Raw genomic sequence first — 26,414 nt, 5'->3', positions numbered from 1 at the left:
CTACGACTGTTCTGTGTGCTTCATTGTCCAATAGTGCGGCTTCCGCTCACTTCCTACTAAATCAGTGAGGAACGAGGTCTGACAACTGAACAATGGACAGGGCCGCCAAGAAAAGGTTTTGCTGAAAGACAGAAATCTGCAGCATCTTGAACATCCTGTTTTAGTATTATTTTAAATATCAATTAATTAGTAAAATTTGTTCTCTATTATTATACGACAAGGTGAAACAAATCCTTATTTATTGCTATTAGTTCCATTGACCAAAAAAGTTATTCTAAGTCTAACTGACATACCACAAAAAATGTGAAAACTAGTTTGGTCATGAAGGGGCAAAATCCCATCGGTCATGAAGGTGTTATCATTCAGATCCCAGCTTAGCCAACATTTAACACACAATAGTACTGTTGACCTGATGTTTGTCTGTTCTGTATCATAAAAAAAATGGTTAGAAGAAGCACTATAGATATACAAACCTTGTTAAATGCCTACTTAATTCATGGACTTCCATTTCTGTACTTTTAAACTCGTTTAGCTCTTTACGTATGGCTGCCTGTAAAAACAACACAAGACATATGAACTTACATGTTACTGCTGTCCGCAGATTATATAAAATCACTCTCAGAAGATTAGACTGTTTCATCAAATATAATGAAGACTTTTGTTTTAATGTCTATTTTGTTGGAGAGTAACAGAGAAAGCAGTCTTCCTATGTGACTGAAATGTTGGGTACTAATTAACACAATTTTCCTTCTGTATAACCCTTGTAGTGCAGTCATTACTACGCATTGCCTACCCCTGTAGTTTCCTTTCACTAGGCATCATCTACATAACACCCTATGTTCTGAATGCTGTAGGGTGCATCAGTGTATCTATGTCATTCGCCCAGCTCCGCTCATGCGATATATACCAGTTAGACCCAATACCCATAACACTCTGGGCTCTATAAAACTGTCATGTTCTAAATTAATTTGCATGGTGCCATATGTAAAACATTAACTTTCTTAACATAGTTGTTAATATTAATGTAATGAAGGACAACAAGGGGAAATCATGGATTTCAGCACCTCAGCCAATCTTAGTAAGTAGTAGACTACTTTGAAAAGGAGAAAACAGTACTAATTTGTCTACTTTTTTTTTTAAATGGACATTTAGGTGTTTTACTTTATTTATTTCAGTAATACAGATATATTTTCTAACATTCACAAATAGTATTACATTTCTTTGTCTATTTACTGTGTTAAATCTTGGCCTGGAGCAGTGTGACCCTAAATAGTTTGTTTGCACTGAGAATGTAATATTATGATTACAGAATGGAGCCCCTGGTGTATGTACTGTCTCATCTTACTATCAGAATGGAATGTACATACACATTTGTCATCACATCGTTTATAAAAGCTCGATGAGGAACAAAGCCCTAAGACAACAAAGAATACTCCTGAAGACAAATCGGTGCAGTTGTGTAACTTTCAACAAATAGCTTTGTTAATAAACTGGTCCCTGGAGACTGCTGCCAAGTCCGAACATTGTAAAGCCTACATTGCTGAATATTTCCTCTGATCTCTATGGCAATGTTCTGTTATGCAGAGACTCGAAGCCTATCGGAATAACAAATATGCCAAATTTACAAACTTTGTCAGCGGCTGTAAGTCGAGTCCACGGTTTGTCTGCCCTCCTGTCGTAGTCCTGCGCATCTGCCAGCTCCACGTAATCACTAAAACGTATCAGGATTTTCTTTTCACGCAGCTCTTCCACTGTTGGCCTTTGACTGAGCTGAGAACATTAAGAAAAAAAATAAGGTAACATTTATTTGTAGAATAAAGCTGGTTGGTGATGGCTGTGAATGAACAGAGCCTTCCATAACAAATGTAACAGTTTTAAACATGAATAGCTGCCACGATTTGTGAGACAGGTTGTACTATTACCTAACATATTGTGAATATTAACAAGGATGTAAGTACTTGGTTCACACATACCTTTGTTGCATTATTATTATTATGTTTATTGTACCAATGCATACCTCCCAACTGTCCCTATTTAGGACTCTGTCCTGCCAGTCCGATCAGGAAAGTTGGTAAGTATTTTCTGTTCACTGCTAGCAATGGCTTTTACAGAGCCAAACCACACTTCTGCTTGCTGCTCCTTCCTCCAATCACAAATTGTGTATTAACAAAAGGTGATAAAGCTCACATTGGCTACAGGTTAGTTTAAACCCTTCCACTTCAAACTGAGCTACACAAGAAAATCCAGAGAGAACTAAAAAGCACATCTATTACAAGCAAACTGTAAACCAAGAACATCCTTTTGTACACTGTGGGCCTTATGTAGAGTCGTATGCAATTTACACTCACACTTCCTGTCACGTGGCCCCATGTCTCTCAAGTTTACTTCTTTATACAAGACAACTTGTGTTTTACTTTTAGAGGCTCTTTAATATCCAGTGTGTTCCTAGACTGAAAAGGTAAGATCAAGTGGTAGATCTTTCAACAGAGAGGTCATGGAGTCCTCACTGACAACTTCTGACTGGTGTTATTGTCCTTTTCCACATCTATGAGCAGTTAGTTATCTTATCTTTGTGATCCCAGAAGAAGTGTGAAATAAAGTACTGTTTTTATGATGTATTACTTTTACCTAAAAACAAGTAGCTAATAATAAATCATGTCTGTGTGAAGTATGGACATCATATACAACTTTATAAATAATTGTAAAGAAGAATTATTATCACCCCATTATGACTGTATATAGCAGGATTAGTCATCCTGCCAAATATGCTCGGACTTGGTGTTCTACTGCAGCAGGAGTACTGCAGTCATAGCATTCTACCATATTAGGAACCAACTAAACTGTATGATCACCTGTTGCTGTTCTACATTTCTGTCTATTTACATCTACATAGTAGTGTCTTTCCATACAAGATTTGTATGATACATTTGTACACAGGTTTGCTGATATTTACACTTCATAACAATTAAAACTGCACATGTAAGTACCACATGTCATTTGCAATGCTCTCTGTACTGTGCCATTGTATACTTATCCAACTATACTGTGCTTTGATATCACATGTCATCTGCAATGCACTCTGTCCTGTGCCATTATGTAACTATACTGTGCTTTGATACCATATGTCATCTGCAATGCTCTGTGTACTGTGCCATTATGTACTTATACAACTATACTGTGCTTTGATATCATATGTCCCCTGCAATGCTCTCTGTATTGTGCCATTGTGTACTTATACAACTGTACTGTGCTATGATACCATATGTCCCCTGCAATGCTCTCTGTATTGTGCCATTGTGTACTTATACAACTGTACTGTGCTATGATACCATATGTCCCCTGCAATGCTCTCTGTATTGTGCCATTGTGTACTTATACAACTATACTGTGCTTTGATACCATATGTCATCTGCAATCCTCTCTGTACTGTTCTGTGAAATTACATAATTAATAAGGTTAAAAAAAATTGTTAGGTATGATTTGGATTTTTCTTGAAACTCTGCCAACATCAAATTATCAATTTTTTTTCTATAATATATTTGAGAATGCCGTTAAATGATTTGCCTGGGACTGAAATCAGGCTCGCAGGTCTATCATTTTCTGGTGACAATTTTGATCGGTAATAAATCTGTTTTCCTCCAATATTGTGGTACTAAGCCAGTTAGGAGGGAGTCCATAAATATTAGAAATAGTAGCCAGCTCTATTTTCTTCCTATTTATGTTCTTGAAAACATTTGATATTAGACTTGTTATCTTTAGGTATCTATTTTTCAGTTTCTGTTTGAGGTAACCTGATTTCATTTTAATTTATTTTGCTGCAACACTTTCCATAATTCAGTATTTCCATGAAGAACTTTCAGTTGCTTTTGTTTTAACAATTTAAACTTTCTTTTCCCTGTTTTTTACCTCCAATACTTTTATATTTATATTGGTTGCCTTTCATTCTTACAAATGTCAATGCCATACTGTATGTAATTGCAACAGTATTTATTTAAAATGTTTTTATAAATGTTTATTTTGCTTTTTCATGCTTTGTAAGAATAAACTGATTCCCTGTCTGTAAGTGTCAATGTTTCTTTGTACTGATTAAAGGTTGCCCTTGTACAATTCATAGTGTCCCTTGCAAAACATTTTATTGAAACTCAATTCAGATGTTTCCGTGTTGTAAAAAGTGTTCCCTAAATAGCCCTTTGGCTGTACATTAGATATAATAGTACCAAGTCCATCGGTGCTCCCTCTCTAGGTCCTTCTTCTACCATACCATACAGTCCTTAAAATAGATACAAATTGTCTTCCTTTCATTGTCCCAATTTATATCTGGATAATTAGAATAACCCATGAGGAGGGCTATATTTGCTGCACTTTCAATGTTTAGTAATAATTGAAGGTCTGTACAGAGATTTATGCTAAGCAGCTTATAACAAACCCTGACCAGTTATTCACTAGAGGTTTTTTTCTCATTGAACCACTCATAAGGACTTTACACTGTCATAGTCTCCACAGATATCTTCATGTTGGGCTGGTCTGAAACAGGTTTTTACCAATAGACATGTCCCTCCACCTTTCTATACTTCCTGAACATACTATATATTCTTCCAAATTCACTGCCTGATCATGACTTTCATCCAGCCAAATCTCAGTTCTACCCACTATATCGTAATTCTCTTCTGATGTCATTAACACAAGTTAAGTCACTTTTGATTTTCTGCACCTCCTTATAGCATCTTCTAAGCCCCTCCCTATTTACTTAGACAAAGCCTGTTCCGTGTACAGTTATCATCATCATCACCATTTATTTATACAGCGCCACTAATTCTGCAGCGCTGTAGAGAGAACTCATTCACATCAGTCCCTGCCCCATTGGGGCTTTCAGTCTGAATTCCCTAAGACACACACGCACACACACAGACTAGGGTCAATTTGTTAGCAGCCAATTAACCTACCAGTATGTTTTTTGGAGTGTGGGAGCAAACCGGAGCACCCGGAGGAAACCCACGCAAACACAGGGAGAACATACAAACACCTCACAGATAAGGCCACGGTCGGGAATTGAACTCATGACCCCAGTGCTGTGAGGCAGAAGTGCTAACCACTTAGCCACCGTGCTGCCCCATCTTCACCTTCAGTGCCAGTTGCTGGATTAAAATATCCTCTAGCCTTCTAAACATCTTCTCCCCATCACATCTGAAACATCCCTACTGAAGTATAGCCCATACCTTTAATATATGATTTTCAACATGTTGGAAGCATTTTTACTATGCACACCACACATGTAATATACATGGCTTAAAGGAGGTCACATTTCTTTTCCAACCTCCAAGTCCTGTATATCACTGCTGTGCGTATCCATACAGCGGAGATGATGTGGCATAAAGATCAATACATCTATGTGTCAGCGCTATTTGGTACACAGCTCGACACAGTGCGCTAACCCTAAGACCATTATAAAGTGCACGGCTGTTTCGGTTCAACCCTCTACTAAGCAGTTGAGTATCAGCCATAAAGGTCTAACAATCTCATTTTTCAGTCTCACCTTCCGTGTAAGTCTCCTTTTAATCTCTCGTTTTTCCTCCTGTTCTTCTTGTTCATTACGAGCTGTAAATGATAACAAGGTATGTAACAGAGTAAACAATGTCACTGGACATTAGAACCTCACAATTTTTTATTCTCCTATGAGGATTTTTTTTTTTCCAAGACATTTGTTATTGAAGTAATTGTGTTTAAAACAATATGAGTACCATATAACTATACTATAATCTCCACTATAAGGCAGCATAAAGTGAAAGACTTGCAAAATATCAGAAATAGAAGATATTGGGGGATATGAATTAAAAATCACTGAATCCATATTTAAGTAATGGGAGAGCAGTTGGTTATAAAACCTACCGAAAACTATGTGCAAGAATTTTGATTAAACATATGGAAAAAATATATATGTAAACACATACAATATACGCATACACATACATACATACATACATACATACATACAAACATGTATACAGATACATACTAACAGACACACACATACATATACACACACATAATTTTGCCCCCCCATGACAAAATGATGCAATTGTGTCCCAGGGGCATAGCCAAAATGACGTGATTCGCCGTACCCCGCCCCCCTCCATTCTCACCCCTCTGGGATCTCCTGGAGTGAAACAGAAAAAAGTTTGCTAGTATGCATTACAGGCAGTGTGATCTGATAAACATAACATTACATTGTGGGTTTATGTGAAGTAATCTCTGGTGGATCAGTGGCTGGGACATCCTCTTTCATTTAATGATTACCTTGCTAATTTAACAAAGCTGCCTCCTGTACAAGAGCTCTAATGACAAGTAATCAGGATAAAGAAAATACTCTACGTTTATTTGGAAGACTAACTATTACTCGTATTTGATTAATTTAGTTCACTGATATTGGCTTTAAATAGGCGAAATTAAAAGTTTTTGTAATGGAACAGCTTTAAATGGTGGTATGCCATACCGCCACTTCTCCCCCTACCTTCATTGTAACACTATCTCATTTCATGCACTTACATTCTCCATACCGCCACTTCTCCCCCTGCCTTCATTATTTGTAACACTATCTCATTTCATGCACTTACATTCTCCATACCACAACTTCTCCTCCTGCCTTCACTGTAACACTATCACATTTCATGCACTTACATCTTCCATACCACAGCTTCTCCTCTTGCCTTCATTGTAACACTATTACATTCCATGGACTTACATTCTCCATACCACCACTATTAAATTTGTGCTACATGAAAAAACAGTCAGTATTTAACTTATGTGCAAAACAGAATACTAATTTGCACCCCTTGCATTGTAACATGTTTTTTTCCAGGAGACTTAAATAAGAAGTTTCTTAAGTTAAGATCCTTAATGAATCAGGCCCAAGGTTTCAATCCATCTAGAAGGTGCAGTTTTACTGCTTATTATCTATACTAACCTAAATATGTACTGTTAGCGCCAGTGTTGGACTGGGGCATGAAGGGAACACCGGGGAATGCAATGGTTTGGCACATGAAATTGGGGCATGGACAGCTGCCAGCGGGTGCGTGACCAGCAACTAGAGGACTTTTCTTTCCCACAACCAATTTATATCCGTCAGTCTTATTCAGTTGTGGCATTACTCAGCTAATATAATCGCTAGTGTGGCATTGTCTAGAGGCAAAGGATATGTGTGACATCACAGGAATATGGTCAGATCCAAAAAGGACAGAGAAAGCAAAGGAGGTAGCAGACTTAAAATTAAGGTTTTGGGAACAAAAGCATTTATAAAAAGGCACAGGAAAAGTAGCGTTTTTTATTCTTTCTGCTATTTAAAGTATTCCTGTGTTATGGCCCCATTTTCTCTGCATCTTTTTTTATCATATTTCACTATGTCCCTGAATCTAATGTCAATTTTTATACAAACAATTTGGATTTTTTGAAAATCAATATGAACCTGATAGAAAACACACAATAAAGAAAAAACGGCAATGCTGGGCCTGAGTTATTAAGGAAAGTAAGGCAAAAAGAGAGTTGTGGGGAGAGAGAGCTGGGGATGGACACATTTCTGAATAAGTGTCGCTGAAAGAGACATGCTTTGTCCCGGCTCCGATATTACTCTTCATACTTATTGTGGATCAAATCTTCAAGACTTAAACTACACCAACAGCCTATAATAAGTGGTGTACAAGATGTGGACCTCATTAAGTGTAAATCCAGCTAGAAGGCGCAATGGTTGGCAAAACCGTGTTGAGCTGCATGGGGGTCAAATCTATAATGTGCAGAAAGAATTTGGGGGGGATAAGGTGGGCACATTGTAGCTCAATTCTACATTGCAGTGCAAAAGTAAAGCTACCCAATATGTGTGTGCTACATGCAAAAAACAGAAAGTATTCTCCCCTGTTGAAAAATGCATTTGCACCCCTTGCATTGCAGCGTGGTTTGTCCGGAGACAAGTTTACACTCTTTAGGAGGATTTGCTCGTAACACATAGGGCCTGATTCATTAAGGAGAGCAAAGCAAAAAAAAGGAGTAAATTTAGTCCTGGACAAACCATGTTACAATGCAAGGGGTGCACATTAGTTTACTATTTTGCACTTAAGGAGAATACTGACTCTTTTATCATGTAGCACACAAATACTTGATAGCTTTATTTTTACATTGAAATTTAAATTTGATCTAGGACATACCTTACCATAACAGTAAATCTGTCCCCACAATTTAAAAATTACCTCCGCCTCCAATGGAACATGGGTTTGCCATGGGGCAAAGCTTACTTGTTTTTTTGCTTTGCTCTCCTTAATGACTCAGGTCCGCTGAGTTTTTCTGGCCATCCATTGAAAAAGATGCACAACTTAAAGGGATTAAGATTGATGTTTTTCTTTGCAAAATGTGCACTGCACAACTGGTTTACATGGAGCGTCTTTGTATTATTAAAGCCCATAAAAAAAAACAAAAACTTGAGATAAGCAAGATAACATAAAAATAATGGATATGTTATACTGCCAGCAACGGACTAGACCAATATAAGATCCTATTAACTGACTTGTAGTGGCAATACTATTGCTGCATTACATCTATTAAATCTTCCGATCACTGAATGACAACACAAACATTATTAAGCCGTAGTTGAGCAACAGTTTCACCGAAAATTATTGCGAATTATTTTGCTGTAAACTATTAAGTAATAGTTCAAATACATTAGTAACAGAACTATCAGGAAGACCTACATACATAAAGTCACATCCAGTAATTAGGGAATTTAAGCCGTCTCAGTATTGACCCCAACCTCTTAGAATAGAGGGCGGGACCCTGAGGCAATGGTGCCCACCAGGAATTTCCCCGGTACACCAGCGGGCCAGTTCGACCTTTGTTAGCACCTCTAACATATAAAATTTGTTACCTCTTAGTGAAAGTAATGTAAATTACCCAATTAATTAACGAATACTCTTTTCTGTTAGGAAGTGAGCGCACCTTATACATTTTCTTCTTTTTTAGTTATTTTTTAGTGCATACCTCTCAAATACAGTAGAATAAGTATCTATATCTATATCTACCTATCTATCTATATATATATATATATATATATATATATATATATATATATATATACACATATATATTTTTCATATATAAGTATTCATACACACGCACACACGCACATGAACACACACACACACACACACACACACACACACATTTATATATCTGCACATACACAAACACATATGTACATTTTATATTAACACTATCGTTTGAAAGATTCCAATACATTAATGCTGCTGTTCTTAAGCCTACTTGCCTAGCAAATATTATACTAATGTAAGTATTATAAACTTACGTTTCAGGATATTTCTTTGTTCCAACTCTTCAGCTGTTGGCCTTTGGCTCAGACGTCTGCGAAAAAAGATTGTGATCTTTTGAACCATATTTTGTTGTGAATATAACCTCTCTAATAGATCTATGCAGAATTAGTGCTGCTACAACATTGACTGCAGCACCCTCAGGGTCTGGCAGTCAGGCAAGCAGTAAACAACTTTAAAAAATGAAAAAGAAACCAGGACCCGTTTTTGTTATCTCAATTTCGAGCCACAAGAGCCACTATGTGAACATTGCTTTACACCATATCCTTTGCCTGTCGCAAGATTTCTGAATTTCATAAGTTCACTGCTATTGAGTTTTGATGTGCAAAACAAGGGTTGTATTGGCACTGATCCATGTACAGTAGAAAAAGCCAGACATGAATATTATATGAGTTCAACAGACACTGTGCTGTATGGAAAAAAAATAAAAATATATATATGTATATATATAAATATATAGCAAATTCTTGTAGTGGATAATACAAGTATTCTTTAACATTAGAAACTCATTTTTAAACTGCAAGAAAGTAAGCAGACACACTGGAGGGGCCTGGGGGTCTTTAAATGCTGTCATATGCGCATGGTTTTTTTCTGTCCTACTTATACTCATTGGTTTATTTTATAGATCTTTCTATATTTATTGCTTTACAGGCTACAAAAGTGTAAGTCAGGCCTTGTGTTTGCTATTGTAAGCTTTATTACTATGTTTTATCCAGCTGTCTAAAGTAAGCTGTAAGATCATTTGGCAGTGCATCTGCTTATAAGGAAAGTGGAATCTATAAGAACACAGCATATAACAGTGGGCTTAATTTAAGAAGCTCACAATGGTCCAGGACACAATCGCTCTGTGCACCTGGAACTGTGCAGAAACACCTCCATTTCCAGCGAACAGCATGGATTTGGTGGATGCATCATTGCTCCTAGCTTTGCAGTTCTGTGTAAAAATTATATTTAATTTTGCTGAACAAGTTTTAAAATGAGATAAAGGAGTGAAAACAATTCATTTTTAGTGAAGGGAACACAGACAATATCACCCCACAAAAAAACACTGACATTTTGTGGCAGGTCTGAGCTGGTGGAGATGGGTCTTGTCCTGTACTTTAAAGGGATGTAGTTTGAACCTTAAAGTCACGCCTCGGCAGAGGAGCACAATTCTACGCGCACTTTTCCCAATATCAAAAAACAGACAAAAGTGCCACATGTAATAAAAGCAGTCCTCATGCCCCCTCACTTTACTGATTCATTTAAGTCATAGAAGCTAAAACAAGCTTTATTTTAGGAGAAAGACTGAAAAGTTAAATTCATTGATAGGGGTGGTTCTAAAGTGGCTGGACTTTAATGTGACGGTCTAAATGACCTAAAGCACAAACACAGACTAGGGTTAATTTGGTCATCAGCCAATTAACCTACCAGTATGTGTTTAGAGTGTGGGAAGAAACCAGAGCACCCGGGGGAAACCCACGCAAACACAGGGAGAGCATACAAACACCACACGGGTCGGGAATCAAACTCATGACCCCAACGCTGTGAGGCAGAATTACTAACACTGAGCTACTGTGCTGCCCAATTACTGGGATCTTCCTCACAGTGAGTAATGCTAGTCTGGGTGTTCAATTTGAGAGTAGACTTCTGGCCCAGGAATCTTAGAAACAGAGCTACACCACTGGCTATGGGAACTGTTAGGACATATGTATAGAAACTGTGCTATCACTGCATCTGTACATGCTACCTGGAAGTTTTTGCAACAAAGGACCAACAGCAGATACCTGATATTGCTGATGCTCTCAGGTGGCTCACAATAACAGTGTTAGCATTGCAGGCCAATCTTTACTTTAACAAAATAAAAAATGGGCACGTAGTAGTCTGGATCCAAGTAGGAGGAAACCAGGATGTAGCGGGCTGCCTTCCATGATCTACAAAGTGCTTCTTACTTCATTAGAATTGTCTATGTGTGACAGCACATGCCGGTTGATTTAAGTGCTTTTATGTACTATCCCATGTAGTACATTACAGTGAAGTAGGGAATCCCCGAAGCACCATGAAAATTTAGGTCTGCCCAAACCATCATTTGGTCTCCACGGCTAGAGTCAATCTAATGTATGCAAAGTACTGTCATCTCTGGAATTCATGGGAGGTCAGTGTGATATAAGAAAACAAGCATCAATTTGATGGAGGCTAACACTAAGGAGATACGAAGCAATGGAGAATCCAGTAAATATATCTGACTTATCCTCCATATGGTCACGAATCATCTTAGTTTACAACCTGAAAGTTAGGAACTGTTAAAGCATGCTGAAATTTATATCTTATTGGTTTTATGTAGAAAAATGTCAACAGCAGCAGGATGCAGTTCATACAGATATAGCTGTGTTTTACAAATTACTTTTGTGCAATGTACTGAAATGTAATGTCAGCAAGCTACAGCACAGAGAAGAACAACTTTGGGATTTCTACCACATGGTGGCATCATGCGTCCGGATTATGGAACTTTCTCACTTAGGACTCTCTTAGACCTATAAGAAATGTACATTGATAACAACCATTTGCCTACAAAGGCCACCTACCCAAAGTTATTAGGAAGGGTAAGAAGGTCAATCATTTTACTAATGGTACATCAAACTGTAATTAAATAGTATTACTTGACACAGTATACCATATGAATAGCAATATTGACTTCAAAGTGTTTCTACCTAGTAAGTTTAGTTCCAATCTGTTGCCTTAGCTCCAGCCTCTCTTCATCCGTCTGCATGGGGAGGATGTTCTTCTCTTCTAACTCTCTCTTGGAAGGTCTGTTGCTTAACTTTATCGCTAAGGAATCCTTCCTGAGGACCTTTAATGCCAGGGAACCTTGGAAAATAAGAAAATAGAGCCTACTAATTAGCTGGAGTCTATAATGTTCACTCATTGTAAATAAAGACAGTCATGGATATTTTATTAAGGTGTCTGGGCACCATTGTATTGTATATATTACATTGTAGAAGACAGAGCCAGGACACATAAATCAGAGATTTCCAACATCCACCTGATACTGTCTATGTGATTCATTTGTTTTGTGACTCACCAATATTAATATAATGCAAATAGAAAAATCATAATACGAACAAATATTTTAAAAACCAAGGCAAATGTTGGCTGAATATTTTTATGATTACATAAAGTTCCAGTTGCATAACACCACTGACATATCCAGCCTGTTACCGTGGTATAAAACAAGTCATGGCACAATGGTTAGGAATCAATGTGTTATTAATGTTTCATTTTTATTACAGATTATTTATTATATTTTTTGTTAAAATACTGTGAGCTTTTTCACTTTTCTTTTCTCCCATAGAGCTCATTGCTGTACATTGTTATATTTAATGGTATCTCCTCTGAGTAATAACACCTTTGTTTCTTAGATCCATTAACATGTTCATTAAGTTCTGCTCTTCCACATAGTATTTTGTCAGCTACAACGTTCATGTCACAGACACATGCTTTAGGATCCAATCAGTGTTCCCTCTAAGCTGAGCAATCTGGAAATGATAGAGTTAAACCTGTATCTTACTAGGAAACATCCTGCAGATTGTGAATGAAATCTTTCGGGTGGAGTCCTCATTAGAGTGACCTTTTAACTCTTTCCTTTCCAGATTGCTCAGCTTAGAGGGAACACTGAATCCAATGTCTATTTAAGAGTTTGTATTGTATGTGTCAGATTGTTGCCATTTAGGTTCTTGATACAGGACCAAGGATTAGTCTGAAAGCTATTATTATTACTATCCTTTATTTATAGGGCGCCACAAAGGGGCTGCAGCGCTGTACAGAGGGCACAGGACGAACCAGAACATAGAATGACAGGATAAAACAAGAAACACGCTGTAGCTAAAATTTCAACACAGCTTTGAACAGACACACAGGGCATGGAGGTATGAGTGAATCTCAGAACACTTAGATACTAGAAATAAGAAGGAGTAAAGGTGGGGGAATGAACTAAAGCAAGCTGAACCTGTTCCTAGGAGTGTGAGCGCAACTAACAGGAAAGGAGCCAGTGACAGAGATGCAACAGTAAGGGAGATGAGGAGACCAAGGGCAGGGGCCTAGTGACGAGGTGCAAAATGAAGCAGAGGTGCTGAAGTCAAAGGAAATAGGAGGAGGAGGAGAACAGGTTAGAGGGCCCTGCACATGGTGGTTTGTTATCTAAAAGAACCTGGCAGAACAATAGAAAACACATAGTGGCGGGTCAGAGCAAGGGAACTAGAAATCAGAAGGGGGAGATAAACAAGAGTGGGTTATACAAGAAAAAGAGGATGACTGAAGGTGAGAAATGTGAATGAAGAGGTGGGATGAGGAGGGCAGGGGAGAAGCTAGATTGTGGAATAGTAGGCTTTCCTGAACAGGTGGGTTTCAAGGGATCATTTGAAGTTTTGCAGGCTAGGGGATAGCCTTATAGAACGAGGGAGATCAATCCAGAGTCGGGGGTAGCACGGAAGAAATCTTGAATGCGTAAGTGATATGTGGTTATCAGATGGGAGGTGAGGCGGCAGTCGCTGACTGATTGAGAGGGCAAGAGGGAGTATGAATATGAATGGAGATGAGGTTGGAGAGGTAAGGAGCAGTGGAGTTAGAGAGGGCTTTGTAGGTGATGGTGAGGAGTTTGAAGTGATAGTGAAGAGGGAGCCATTCCAATGCATGACAAAGGGGGGAGGCAGATATAGATCAGCAAGAGAAGATTAGTCTCAATGCAGCATTGAGTATGGACTGAAGAAGAGCAAGACTGGTGCAGCAGAGACCAGTAAGGAGGAGGTTGCAGTAATCAAGGCAGGAAATGATCAGAGAATGGATGAGGTTTGGAGGCATCAATGGAGAGGATGGGTCTCATACAAGCTATATTGCAGAGATGAAAGCGACAGGATTGGGTCAGGGATTGGATATGGGGGATGAAGGACAGGGGGGAGTCAAGGATGACACCCAGGCATCGAACTTGGGGAAAAGAGGAGATGTTGGAGAGACTATTGAAGGAGGAAAGACTATAAATTCTCTTTTGGCCATGTTGAATGTAAGGAAACATTGGGACATCCAGGATGAGATGGCAGAGAGGCAGCAGGAAACCCTAGTGAGGAGGGAAGGGGAGAGGTCTGGAGATGAGAGGTAGATTTGGGTATCATCGGCATAGAGGTGGTACTGGAAGCCAAAGGAACTGATAAGTTCACCCAGTGAAGAAGTGTACAAAGAAAAGAGCAGAGGGCCAATGGTGGAGTACTGAGGTACTCCTACCGAATGTGGGAAAGAAGGAGAGCAAGAGACCGAGGTAGAAACAGAGAAAGAACGGTTAGGAGGTGAACCATGAGAGGACAGTGTCAGAAACACCAATGGTGTGAAGGGTGTGCAGCAGAAGGGGATGGTCAACTGTGTCAAAGGCTGCAGATAGGTCCAGGAGGATAAGCAGTGTGTAGTGGCCTTTTCATTTGGCAGATAGAAGATCATTTGTGACTTATAAAGTATAGATGATCTAAGAGGTAGAATTAGCAATTATCAGAATGCATAGGATTAAAAAAGACTAGACATACTTGTATACAGAGAGCTATCATCATCATCATCCTCATCTTCTTCATCATCATCATCGTCATCATCATCATCGTCATCATCATCATCATCTCTGGAGTAGAGGCATGAAGAGTCTTCATAGTTTGAATCATGAGGCACATTTTCTTTATCATCTTCACATTCAATAACAACAGTTGGCACTTGTCTCATGTCAGAATATCCAAGCTTTGACATGCTGTCTCCTCCATGCAACCCCGAGCTTAAAAACAAACAAACAAGAAACAACGTCACTATTGTTTTCTTTTTCTCAATGAAATACTGTAACATATATTAACAACAATATGAGTGTGGATGTAACTATTATATTAGAAGAGACTTTTGTCTCAATATACCAAAATCTGTTGTTCCAACTTCTCCGGTGCTGATGAACACCTTAAACGTTCTGTCAAGCACAACATAAAATGATTTAACCAACACACAATGATCCCAGCAACTTGGGTAAATAAGCCTTTTATTTCTTCTGACTAGCAAATATTAATAAAAAAATATATAATGCTAAATCATAACTTTTATTAGTACCATTAGGAAAACTGCTGCAAATTAAAACATTATAGATGTGTATAAAGCATTAAAATCCCACCAGTCACCCTCTATCTCTAACAAGGCACCATCTCCTAAAGTCGTTAAGTTGTTATTTTCTGATTGTGATATAAACAGACATGAAACCATAACATCCTCACACCAAAACAACCGCAGAAGCAGTTATCAGAACTCCGAAATTGGTGGCAAATTTATAGAGGCAATCGTGTGCAGAAGGAGTTTGTAACGGGATAACATCAAAACTAATTTATAGCTGATCAAGTATCAGTTACAATGATCTCTTGTATGTTATGAAGTGTCATTCACCCCATCAATTTAATTTACTAGATGTTTCTGGTGCTTCAATTCATTTGTGTGAAATATTCTAATATGACGCCACCCCAAACACACACTTTTATTAATGTAATTGGATACTACTGTTTTTTTGGTCCCAGGTGGTGAGGCCTAATTTCATTTCATCAACACAATCATATATACTAATGAGAACACTTACATGGAAGCTAACTCAATTTTATCAGCACATTTATAGTATGATTCAGTGACATTTTAAGAAAGATTAATTTGTTAATAAATGTTATAAAATAGAATTCACACATGATATTGATTGGTATGCTTGGTATTTTTAGAGCAACAATTAACTTCTATCAAATATTTTAGCACATGAGCCTCCCAGGTACTCTCAAATGTTCAAATTATTGAACAGAGATGTCCCAACAATATTAGGTGGTAAGAGCTTGTAATTATCTTAACTGTCCCTAATCAAATCTTATAAATGTATATTTTACCATTTTGTCAAGGTTATGAGGGAGCATATTTAAAATGAAAGGCTGGGTAAACACTACAGAAAATGTCTCCTTATGCAACATCGCCCGCATCCGGCCCTTTCTATCTCACGAAGCATCCAAAACTATTATCCACGCGCTTATCATTTCCTAGCTGGACTACTTTAACCTTCTCCTCACCGGCCTCCCCCGCTCTCGCCTTGCCCCCCTTCATTCTATACTCAATGCGGCTTCGAGGCTTATCTTCCTTTCTCGCCGCTCCTCTTCTGCCTTCCCTCTCTGCCTTGCCCTACACTGGCTCCCCTTCCCTTACAGAATCCTTTTTAAACTTCTTACCCTCACCTTCAAGGCTCTCTCCCACTCTACTGCCCCTTATATCTCCAATCTCCTCTCCATCCACACTCCAGCCGGGTCTCTGCGTTCGGCCAATGACCGTTGCCTCTCCTCCACTCTGATCACCTCATCCCACTTCAGAATTCAAGACTTCTCCCGAGCTGCCCCCTGCACTGGAATGTACCACATACCACGCTCCATCCGTTTGTCCCTAACCTGTGCTCCTTCAAACGGGCACTCAAAACTCATCTCTTCCGCATAGCCTACCAGCCTTCCACCTAACCCTCTCTCCATGCTCACTCTCCTCACTTCGCTCCTCCTCAGTAGAGGGGAGCACTTGCTCCCCTCCTCCGACACCCTCTGTGCCTGCCGTCTGTCTACCCTCCCTATAGGATATAAGCTCGTATGAGCAGGGCCCTCCTCCCTCCTGTCTCTCTACCTTCTCTTCTGCTCCAACCTCAATATATTTGCCTTGCCTGGAGCCTCTGAAGTCTTGGTATTACTCGTTCATTGTTTTGTACTGTTATTCCCTGTACTGTCCATTGTTTGTACTGTGTACGGTGCTGCAGAAACGTTGTGGCGCCTTATAAATAAACGATAATAATAATAATAATATGCGATATAGTTAACAATTTCACCAATGACTGCAAGAGATCTATGGACACTGCTGTAACAGATTCTGGATACTATATTACTAATCTTGATTAGCACTGGCTTACCTGAGGTGCGGAGTCTAACGATCTCCCCGGTGTTCACCAAGAACCGCCGCAAGGCGGGGTGGGCTTCGCTGCCAGGAGTTGCAGGTCGCGGTCCCCAGGTTCGCCTCAAGATGTAGTACAGCGGAGTGAAGCGGTGGTAGCGGAGTCAACAAGCCGGTTCGGTACACAGGAATGGAGTCAGGCAGAATTAGAAGGCAACTCGGAGTCAACAAGCCAGGTTCGGTACACGGGTCACAAGAATAGGAGAATGGTCAGCAAGCCGGGTCGGTACACAGGGATAGGAGAGCCAGGGGAGTCAAACAGGCAGAGATCAGCACACAGGAGACACTGGAAACAGGAAGACACTGCAATCCACGAAGAGCAGGAGCCAGGAACAGGTAAGTGTTGCTCTGACACTCAGCCAGTGTCAGAGTGAGGTTTTTATACTAAAGGGGATTCAAAATCCCCGCCTCTAGGGTTGTGGTCATGTGACCGCCTCCGGGTGCGGTCACATGGTCCTGAATGCGGAAGTGCGGCTGGACAGAGCGGCGGGGATCAGGTAAGTCCGTGACAGTACCCCCTGCCATAAAGGTGGACTCCGAACACCTAATAGGGTTTCAAAGGAAATTTTTTATGGAAGGATTTAAGTAGACGGGGAGCATGTAGGTCAATGGCTCTTACCCATGAGCGCTCCTCAGGGCCGTAACCCTTCCAATCCACCAAGAACTGTATGGCGCCTTGAACTTTACGAGAATCTAGGATAGTTTTAATCTCGTATTCAACTTGATCCCGATCCACAGCAGGAGGAGGAGTTCTGGATGAGGTGGAGAATCTGTTGGTTACCATCGGTTTTAACAAGGAGACATGGAAGACATTGGGTATGCGTAAGGAAGGAGGCAGACTCAATCTAAAGGCTACGGGATTAATAATCTCAGATATAGCAAATGGGCCAATAAACTTGGGAGCAAATTTTTTACTGGGAACCTTTTAACGAATGTTCTGGGTGGATAGCCATACCCTGTCACCAACTGCAAAACTTGGAGTCATTCTTCTCCTTTTATCATAGAATTTTTTGGAACGAGTAGTTGCTTGTTTTAAGTTTGTCTTGGTTTGTTCCCAAATATCAGAGAAGTTACGAACCAGAGAGTCCACTGCTGGAACTTCAGAAGATGAGACTTGAGAGAAGGTGGGTAGTCTAGGATGGCAGCCATACAGAACAAAAAAGGGGGAGTTAGAGATGGCCTCATGAAAATGGTTGTTATGGGCAAACTCGGCCCAAGGGAGAAGGTCCACCCAGTTGTCTTGGTTACTAGAGATAAATATTCTTAGAAACTTCTCTAATTCTTGGTTGGTTCTCTCAGTAGCCCCATTGGACTGGGGATGATATGCGGAAGAAAAGTCAATCTTAATCCCGGATTTATTGCAAAAAGACCGCCAAAATGTTGATATGAATTGTGATCCCCTATCGGAGACAATAAGTTGAGGACAGCCATGGAGGCGAAATATTTCTTTAATAAAAATATCGGCTAGGGAGGAGGAAGAAGGAAGGCCTTTGAGAGCAATAAAGTGGGCTGTTTTAGAGAAGCGATCCGTGACCACAAGCACTACAGTACAGGATTTGGAAGGGGGAAGGTCCGTGATAAAATCCATGGAGATCTGTGACCAAGGGTAATCAGGAATGGGTAATGGGAGCAAGCATCCATAAGGCTTTTTCCTAGAGGTCTTGTGTTGAGCACATTTGGAACAAGCAGCAACAAATCTCTTCACATCCTCCAGCAAGGAAGGCCACCAGTAGCTTCGGGACAATAAGTCCCAGGTCTTGCGAATGCCGGCATGCCCAGAGAAGAGCGAGTGATGAGCCCAGTGAAGGAGCCGGGTGCGTAGATGTGGCAAGATGAATGTTTTGCCTGGAGGACAACCCTTTTTCAGGTGTGTAGCTGCCAATACTTGACATGGATTTACAATGAATTTCTTATCTTCCGAGGATTCCATGTCAGCTGGATCAAAAGAGCGAGATAAGGCGTCTGCCTTCGTATTCTTAGATCCTGAGTGAAAAGTGATGTTGAAATCAAAGCGTGAGAAGAATAAGGACCACCTTGCTTGTCGAGGGTTTAGACATCGAGCAGTGCGTAAGTAAAGCAAATTCTTATGGTCGGTATATATGGTGATAGGGAATTGCGCTCCTTCTAGTAAATGTCTCCATTCGGAGAGAGGCAATTTGATGGCCAGGAGCTCTTTGTCGCCAATCCCATAATTCCTCTCAGCAGGTAAAAAGCGACGGGAAAAGAATCCGCAGGGATGAAGTTTTCCAGAAGGACCTCGCTGTGATAGTACGGCTCCTGTGCCAACAGAAGAGGCATCTACCTCCAGGACAAAGGGACGAAAACAATCTGGCTGTTGAAGAATGGGTGCAGATGAAAAGAGAGACTTTAATAATATAAAGGCTTGGATAGCCTCAGAGGACCAAATACCAGCATCAGCAGATTTGCGGGTTAATGCTGTGATGGGAGCCACGAGAGAGGAGTACCCCTTGATAAATTGACGATAATAGTTGGAGAATCCTAGGAAGCGTTGAGTGGCCTTAAGGCCCGAAGGTTGGGGCCAGTCAAGTATGGCTTTCAATTTTGTGGGATCCATCTGTAGACCGGTGCCCGAAATAATATATCCCAGGAAGGGAATTTGTCTATGCTCGAAGGTGCATTTCTCCAATTTGCAAAATAACTGATTTTTTCGGATACGAGAGAGGACCTCCAATACATGAGTACGATGAGATGCTAGATCTTGAGAAAAGATGAGAATGTCGTCCAAGTAGATGACTACAGATTGGTACAAGAGGTCTTGAAACAGCTCATTCATAAAGCTCTGAAATATAGCTGGGGCATTGCATAGCCCGAAAGGCATGACCAGATATTCAAAGTGGCCGTCTCGGGTGTTAAACGCCGTCTTCCATTCATCCCCCTCCTTAATGCGTATAAGGTTATACGCTCCTCTGAGGTCAAGTTTAGAAAAGATGGTGGCACCCTTAATCCGGTCAAATAATTCAGAAATCAGTGGCAGTGGATACCGATTTTTAACGGTAATGGCATTCAGGCCTCTGTAATCAATGCAAGGGCGGAGGCCCCCATCTTTCTTTTTTACGAAGAAGAAGCCAGCCCCAGCTGGGGAGGCAGACTTGCGGATGAAGCCCCTGTTTAGATTTTCTTGGATGTACTCCTCCATAGCCTTAGACTCCGGGAGGGAAAGGGGGTAAACACGGCCCCTGGGAATGGGTTTACCAGGTATCAGATCAATGCCACAGTCCCAGATTCTGTGAGGGGGAAGTCTAGTGGCCTCTTGTTGACAAAAAACATCAGAGAAGGTTTGGTATGGCTCAGGCAGGAGAGTCACAGGAAATTCTTGGGTACGTCTGGGACTATTCGGGGGAACCACTCTCTGTAGGCAGCGAGAGAAGCAGGACTGTCCCCAGGACAATATGTGACCAGATTTCCAGTCCAAGGTGGGAGAGTGGACACGAAGCCAAGGAAGTCCTAGAATGACTGGGTTGGTAGATCTCTGTATTACTAGAAAAGAAATCTTCTCCCGATGAAGTGCTCCTATCTGAAGTAGAAGAGGAATAGTGCGTACCAGGATGGACCCCTCAGGGATTCTTCCCCCATCAATGGCCATCAGAGAGATGGGTTGTTCCAAGGCTTGTGTGGGAATAGCGAATTTTTTAACTACTGTGGCAGAAATGAAATTTCCTGCGGCTCCGGAATCTAGAAGAGCCGACTGCGGGAAGGTCTTTTGTCCTAACTGAAGGGAAATGGGAATAGACAGGCAATCATTACTATTGGGAACTGACTGACACTGAGAAAAGAGGCCCAACGATACAGCTCCAGAACTCGTTAGGCCCTGTCGTTTCCCGAGCGTTTGGGACAAGAACTCAGAAGATGGCCACTCTCTCCACAATATAAACACAACTTGTTCCGAAATCTCCTCTCCCTCTCTTCGGCTGATAGGCGGGTCCTCCCAAGTTGCATGGGCTCTTTAGGGGGAAGAACAGGGGTTTGGAAGTTGGGGGCCAAGCGAATCATACTACGCCGCGACTGTTCCTTCTCGGAATTACGTTCCTTGAAACGCAAATCAATTTTGACACAGAGGGAGATAATATCGTCCAAAGACGTAGGGAGTTCCTGGGACACCAACTCGTCTTTGATTCGGTCTGAAAGGCCCTGCCAGAATGTAGCTACTAGGGCCTCATCATTCCAGCGAAGTTCAGAGGCCATGGTTCTGAAGTGGACCGCATACTGCCCCACAGACTGGTTTCCCTGGCGGAGACGTAGTAAGCCGGAAGCGGCATTGGACACCCTTCCTGGCTCATCAAATATTTTCTTGAAGGTGGACAAGAAGAGGTTGTAGTTATGTAGAATGGGGTCGTCCCTCTCCCATAAGGGGGAAGCCCATGCTAAAGCTTGACCGGACAATAACGAAATCACATAGGCCACTTTCGTTTTCCCGGAGGGGAAGTTCCCAGGTAGAAGCTCGAATTGTATGGAGCATTGATTTAAAAATCCTCTGCAATTTTTAGGGTCTCCATCGAACTTGGGTGGGTTAGGTAACCGTAGCTGCGAGGAAGAAGCTGCTGCTGCGGCCTGAGGTACAGGGGCCACTGCCGGCCCAGGCGATCCACCAGCCACTAGGGTGTTCTGGACAACATCCAACCGAGTGGATAGACTATTGAGGAATTTTAAAAGTTGCTCTTGGTTAGCTTCTTGCTTATCCATCCTTCCTACTAAATGCTCCAACAGATCTTTAGCTGTGGTATCCATGGTCAGAGCAAACTGTAACAGATTCTGGATACTATATTACTAATCTTGATTAGCACTGGCTTACCTGAGGTGCGGAGTCTAACGATCTCCCCGGTGTTCACCAAGAACCGCCGCAAGGCGGGGTGGGCTTCGCTGCCAGGAGTCGCAGGTCGCGGTCCCCAGGTTCGCCTCAAGATGTAGTACAGCGGAGTGAAGCGGTGGTAGCGTAATCAACGAGCCGGTTCGGTACACAGGAATGGAGTCAGGCAGAATCAAAAGGCAACTCGGAGTCAACAAGCCAGGTTCGGTACACGGGTCACAAGAATAGGAGAATGGTCAGCAAGCCGGGTCGGTACACAGGGATAGGAGAGCCAGGAGACTCAAACAGGCAGAGATCAGCACACAGGAGACACTGGAAACAGGAAGACACTGCAATCCACGAAGAGCAGGAGCCAGGAACAGGTAAGTGTTGCTCTGACACTCAGCCAGTGTCAGAGTGAGGTTTTTATACTGAAGGGGATTCAAAATCCCCGCCTCTAGGGTTGTGGTCATGTGACCGCCTCCGGGTGCGGTCACATGGTCCTGAATGCGGAAGTGCGGCTGGACGGAGCGGCGGGGATCAGGTAAGTCCGTGACAACTGCTGGTCCTGAGTACATACACACTGCAGAACTGGAACAACATTGTTCCATCATTGAACAAGATTATTAGTTTGGTTTAAAAATCAAATCAAACTATACGATGTGCTTTGGAGCGATAATCGTTCATCGGTTGAGTGTACACACTACGTGATATCGGGCTCTGTACCCAGCCTTAACCCTATTCTTATTTGTCCAATGCTTTAACTGTTAGGCACAATATGGCATGTAACAGTTTAGCAGTTTACACAGTAGTTTAGCAACAATGGTGGTGAAAACACTTGAAGGTGCCCATACATAGAATTTTTTTTCTCATGATGCAATCACATTGAATGTGATCTTACAATTATTAAGTCTGGCACATAGAACATATGTAATGAAAAGATAATGGTCTAAAAGATACTTCAAAAATATAATTGTCCAAGATTGTTTTTAATCAGCTAGTACTTTAAACAATGGTATTACTATGTGTGCAGACTGACCAATCAGAAACAAGCAATCACTTTTCATCACTATATCAAGCTTATCAGATTTAGATAGTTCTGGGCTGTTATGTGAGTTTGTGAAAGGTGTTTCAATTAAGAGTTGTTACATATTTGGGTACCATAATTGTTTAGCTATAATGCTCCAGGTTCTTTCCTAGCTCCCACTGCGCCTTTGACTCTATTCCAGTCTTAACTATTCCAGTGTTAAATACATTACTATACGTATGGTGTCAAAGTATCACCATACCCAGGGTACCACAAATTCCCTGGGAGCTGCTCCATGCAGCCACTATTCTCAGGCCTTCATGGTTCATCTGGCAGTCTCAGCCCATGTGTAGGAGTTTGGGACACTGAAGAATAGAGTGTGAGCAGGAGGACAAATAAGAAGCCACAATCTCTGCGATGTCATGAGATTGGTTCTTCTGCTCACCTCCTTTCACAGCCATTTAAAAGTACTTAACAAAAATAATTTGGCTATCTGGATGTGCAGTATGCTGATCTGTAAATGTCAAGACAGAGGTGGTTGGGGTTAATTCCATGGTTAAACATAAACTTAAACATTATGTGTGTCTTGCTTTCATTTCTCCAGTGAAAACATACATGTGTAGGAAATGATGTAGAATGTGCAGTGTTGTAACCTTGCTGTTTTTCATACCTAGATCATGTATTAAGTCTATAGTATTGACAGACTTACTGGAGAAAGTTACTTTTTAATAGTTCTGGGACAGACTGGATGGTGGCACATACCAGCAGTATATGATGAGCCAAACGGTGTCTACCTATCACTATACAATTGGATATAAACACTTGACACACAACATAACATCCTGTATTAGTAGCAAGGCTACAATGGATTAATAACCCAGCACTGCTGTCAAACATTCTGCCCGAACACAACAAAATGAATGGAAGATATACCCAAGGAGAGACACATGTTCATATGATCCATATACAGTATGTTTACACATCTCTGTGGTAAGCTACAGCCTGTTACTGCTGAACAGTGCAAACACTTCTGGTCTGAATCCACAACAGAACCAGACAGACCTGCTATGATAGGTTTGTGCCATCTGGGACAGTAGTATATTAGTCCCATGTAGTAGAGTTAAATGAGACAGAACATTTCCAATTATAAGCGTTAGATAACTGCATTGTAATGCACATCTGGCACACTACATATCATTACTGTTTGCACAGTACACACCATAGTTTGTAACTATATTTAGGATCTCTATAAATGTAACATCTTCCTTGAGACAGTCAGCTCATTACTGGTGCATTATAGGCAAAACAATCATGGTAGTGTCGTCTTTGTAGAAGCCCAATATACTTTAAGTTCATGTGCACAGTCCCATAAATGATTTGTTTATATTCTGAAGGCATCTGCTTCATTTTTCGATCTGAATATCATTTCTAAATCAAAGAGAAGATTCAGCTAAATTTCTATTGCTACAGAAAGTTCAACAAGGCACGCTAAGGCAGGGGAAACGGTAATTGGTCAGCCACATTTGCCAGAGGCTTTTATAAAAGAAGTGCTGACACAATCCAATCCCATCTGTTTCACCAATTCAACACACTGGCAATGCGACAAATGGATAGAAGGCACACTGATTGCTTCATAATTCACATCTCCATCACCCCCTAAACTCATAGAGAAGGCTGGGGAAATTGTAGAGGAGCACTCATGACTAAAAGCCATACTACAAAATGCCTTGTTATATAAATCTACTTGTGACATTTTCACTGAGGAAAGGGTCTGCAACCGCTTTTAAGAAGTATTAAACCATTCAGAAACATATACCAGTGTCAGGGGGTTATTAGACATGAAAGTAGTTTGTATACATATGTTACTTCCCTATGTAGAACACAATCACTGCCTGATAACAGAATGGCCATTTCCAGATGAAACATCAAATGTAACTACAGGATCAAGAATCTAAAGTTCTGTCAAAGTATAGGAAGTTTTACATATATATATATTATATATATATATATATATATATATATATATATATATATATATATATATATGTGCAGAGTATATATGCACATATATGCACAGTATATATATATATTTTATATGATATGGAAAGGCCTCTTGCTGCAGTTACAATGTGTAACTTAGGTTATAATTAATATTTGTCTTTGGCTTTGACACAGGCTTGGACCGGCCACTACGTTTACCAGAGGGTGCACCAGTGGGTATTCATCTAAGATTGTCCCAGTAGCTTCACTGCAACAGTGTATACTCTGGATAGGTGCATGTTTATAGCAGAAAGTCAGCTCCTCAGTGGCCTATATAACATTAATTTATCGGTGGGCCTTCTATATTTCTGTCTAACACTACTCAAAACCACTCTATTATGAACACTGCTCTCTGGAGAATTTTGGCTTGTATAAAACCACTCCCAGAGGTAGAAAATCCCTCTAAAGTCACCAATAAGCAGGCAGATCTGGCCTATGGGCACCAATTCTGCCAGTCCAAATTGACATTAGACAGCAGTTGCTGCAAATATGGGCAGCTTTAGTGACCACAGTGTCTCATTTGAAAAAATATAAATACAAATACATTTAAATAAAGGATATACAACTTTTTATCATCTGCACAGCTCTGTACAGTATGTCCAACGTTACCTTTCCAACCTTTGCATGGTCATGGCAAATGTCTTGTTTAGCTCCTCGATTACCCTGCATCCCGGGGGTATGGATGGATGGATGGGCACTGAGCTGGATCCAGTTGACAGATGCTGGCTGCCATATTGAAGCTGGTGCTGGTGGACGGCTAATTGGGATGGCAGGACGGTGTGGTGATGCTGGGAGCTTTTCTGGTTGGAGTAGGAGTGGGGGTAATCTGCTCCTCCCAATGGCATGCATATCATGACTTTCTTTGGAGGTAGTGGGGGAGACATCTTCCCTGGCATACAAGGCAGTTTCATAGGTAACCCGGAGTCTAGCGAAGAAGAACAAAACAATCTAGTACTGTACATGGAAAAGGAAAGTCACATGGAAAGCCATTTGGGTACATTTTTAAAAATCAATGTGGGGCAATTATAGTGCATTGACATAGTGTTTGCTGCTAGGACTCAGCCACACAGGTTCTAATATTACAATTCCTGATAGAGGAAGAAGTGTACAATGATTATGTACAACTATGAAAATGTTCTACACCGTTTTTATTAATCAATGACTCAGAAAACAGGTTACT

General features: G+C 40.8%; 1 protein-coding gene across 8 annotated transcripts in view; it reads right to left on the bottom strand.

Annotated features, from left to right (window-relative positions):
- Positions 1-26,414, bottom strand: part of PHACTR1 (phosphatase and actin regulator 1) — a 353,512-nt gene that overhangs the window by 1,605 nt on the left and 325,493 nt on the right. For all 8 annotated transcript variants that reach the window (XM_075213080.1, XM_075213081.1, XM_075213083.1 and 5 more), the window contains 7 exons: positions 25,844-26,159; positions 14,912-15,147; positions 12,056-12,212; positions 9,344-9,399; positions 5,534-5,595; positions 1,630-1,770; positions 474-550 (listed from right to left, as the gene is read on the bottom strand). In XM_075213080.1, coding sequence (XP_075069181.1) covers positions 474-550; positions 1,630-1,770; positions 5,534-5,595; positions 9,344-9,399; positions 12,056-12,212; positions 14,912-15,147; positions 25,844-26,159 — 1,045 coding nt within the window. The remainder of the gene's footprint in view (positions 1-473; positions 551-1,629; positions 1,771-5,533; positions 5,596-9,343; positions 9,400-12,055; positions 12,213-14,911; positions 15,148-25,843; positions 26,160-26,414) is intronic.

The sequence above is a fragment of the Mixophyes fleayi genome, chromosome 5, assembly GCF_038048845.1.
Source record: "Mixophyes fleayi isolate aMixFle1 chromosome 5, aMixFle1.hap1, whole genome shotgun sequence".
NCBI lineage: Eukaryota > Metazoa > Chordata > Amphibia > Anura > Limnodynastidae > Mixophyes > Mixophyes fleayi.
The sequence above is the reverse complement of the archived record's forward strand: the minus strand, read 5'-3'. Positions and strand labels throughout refer to the sequence as shown.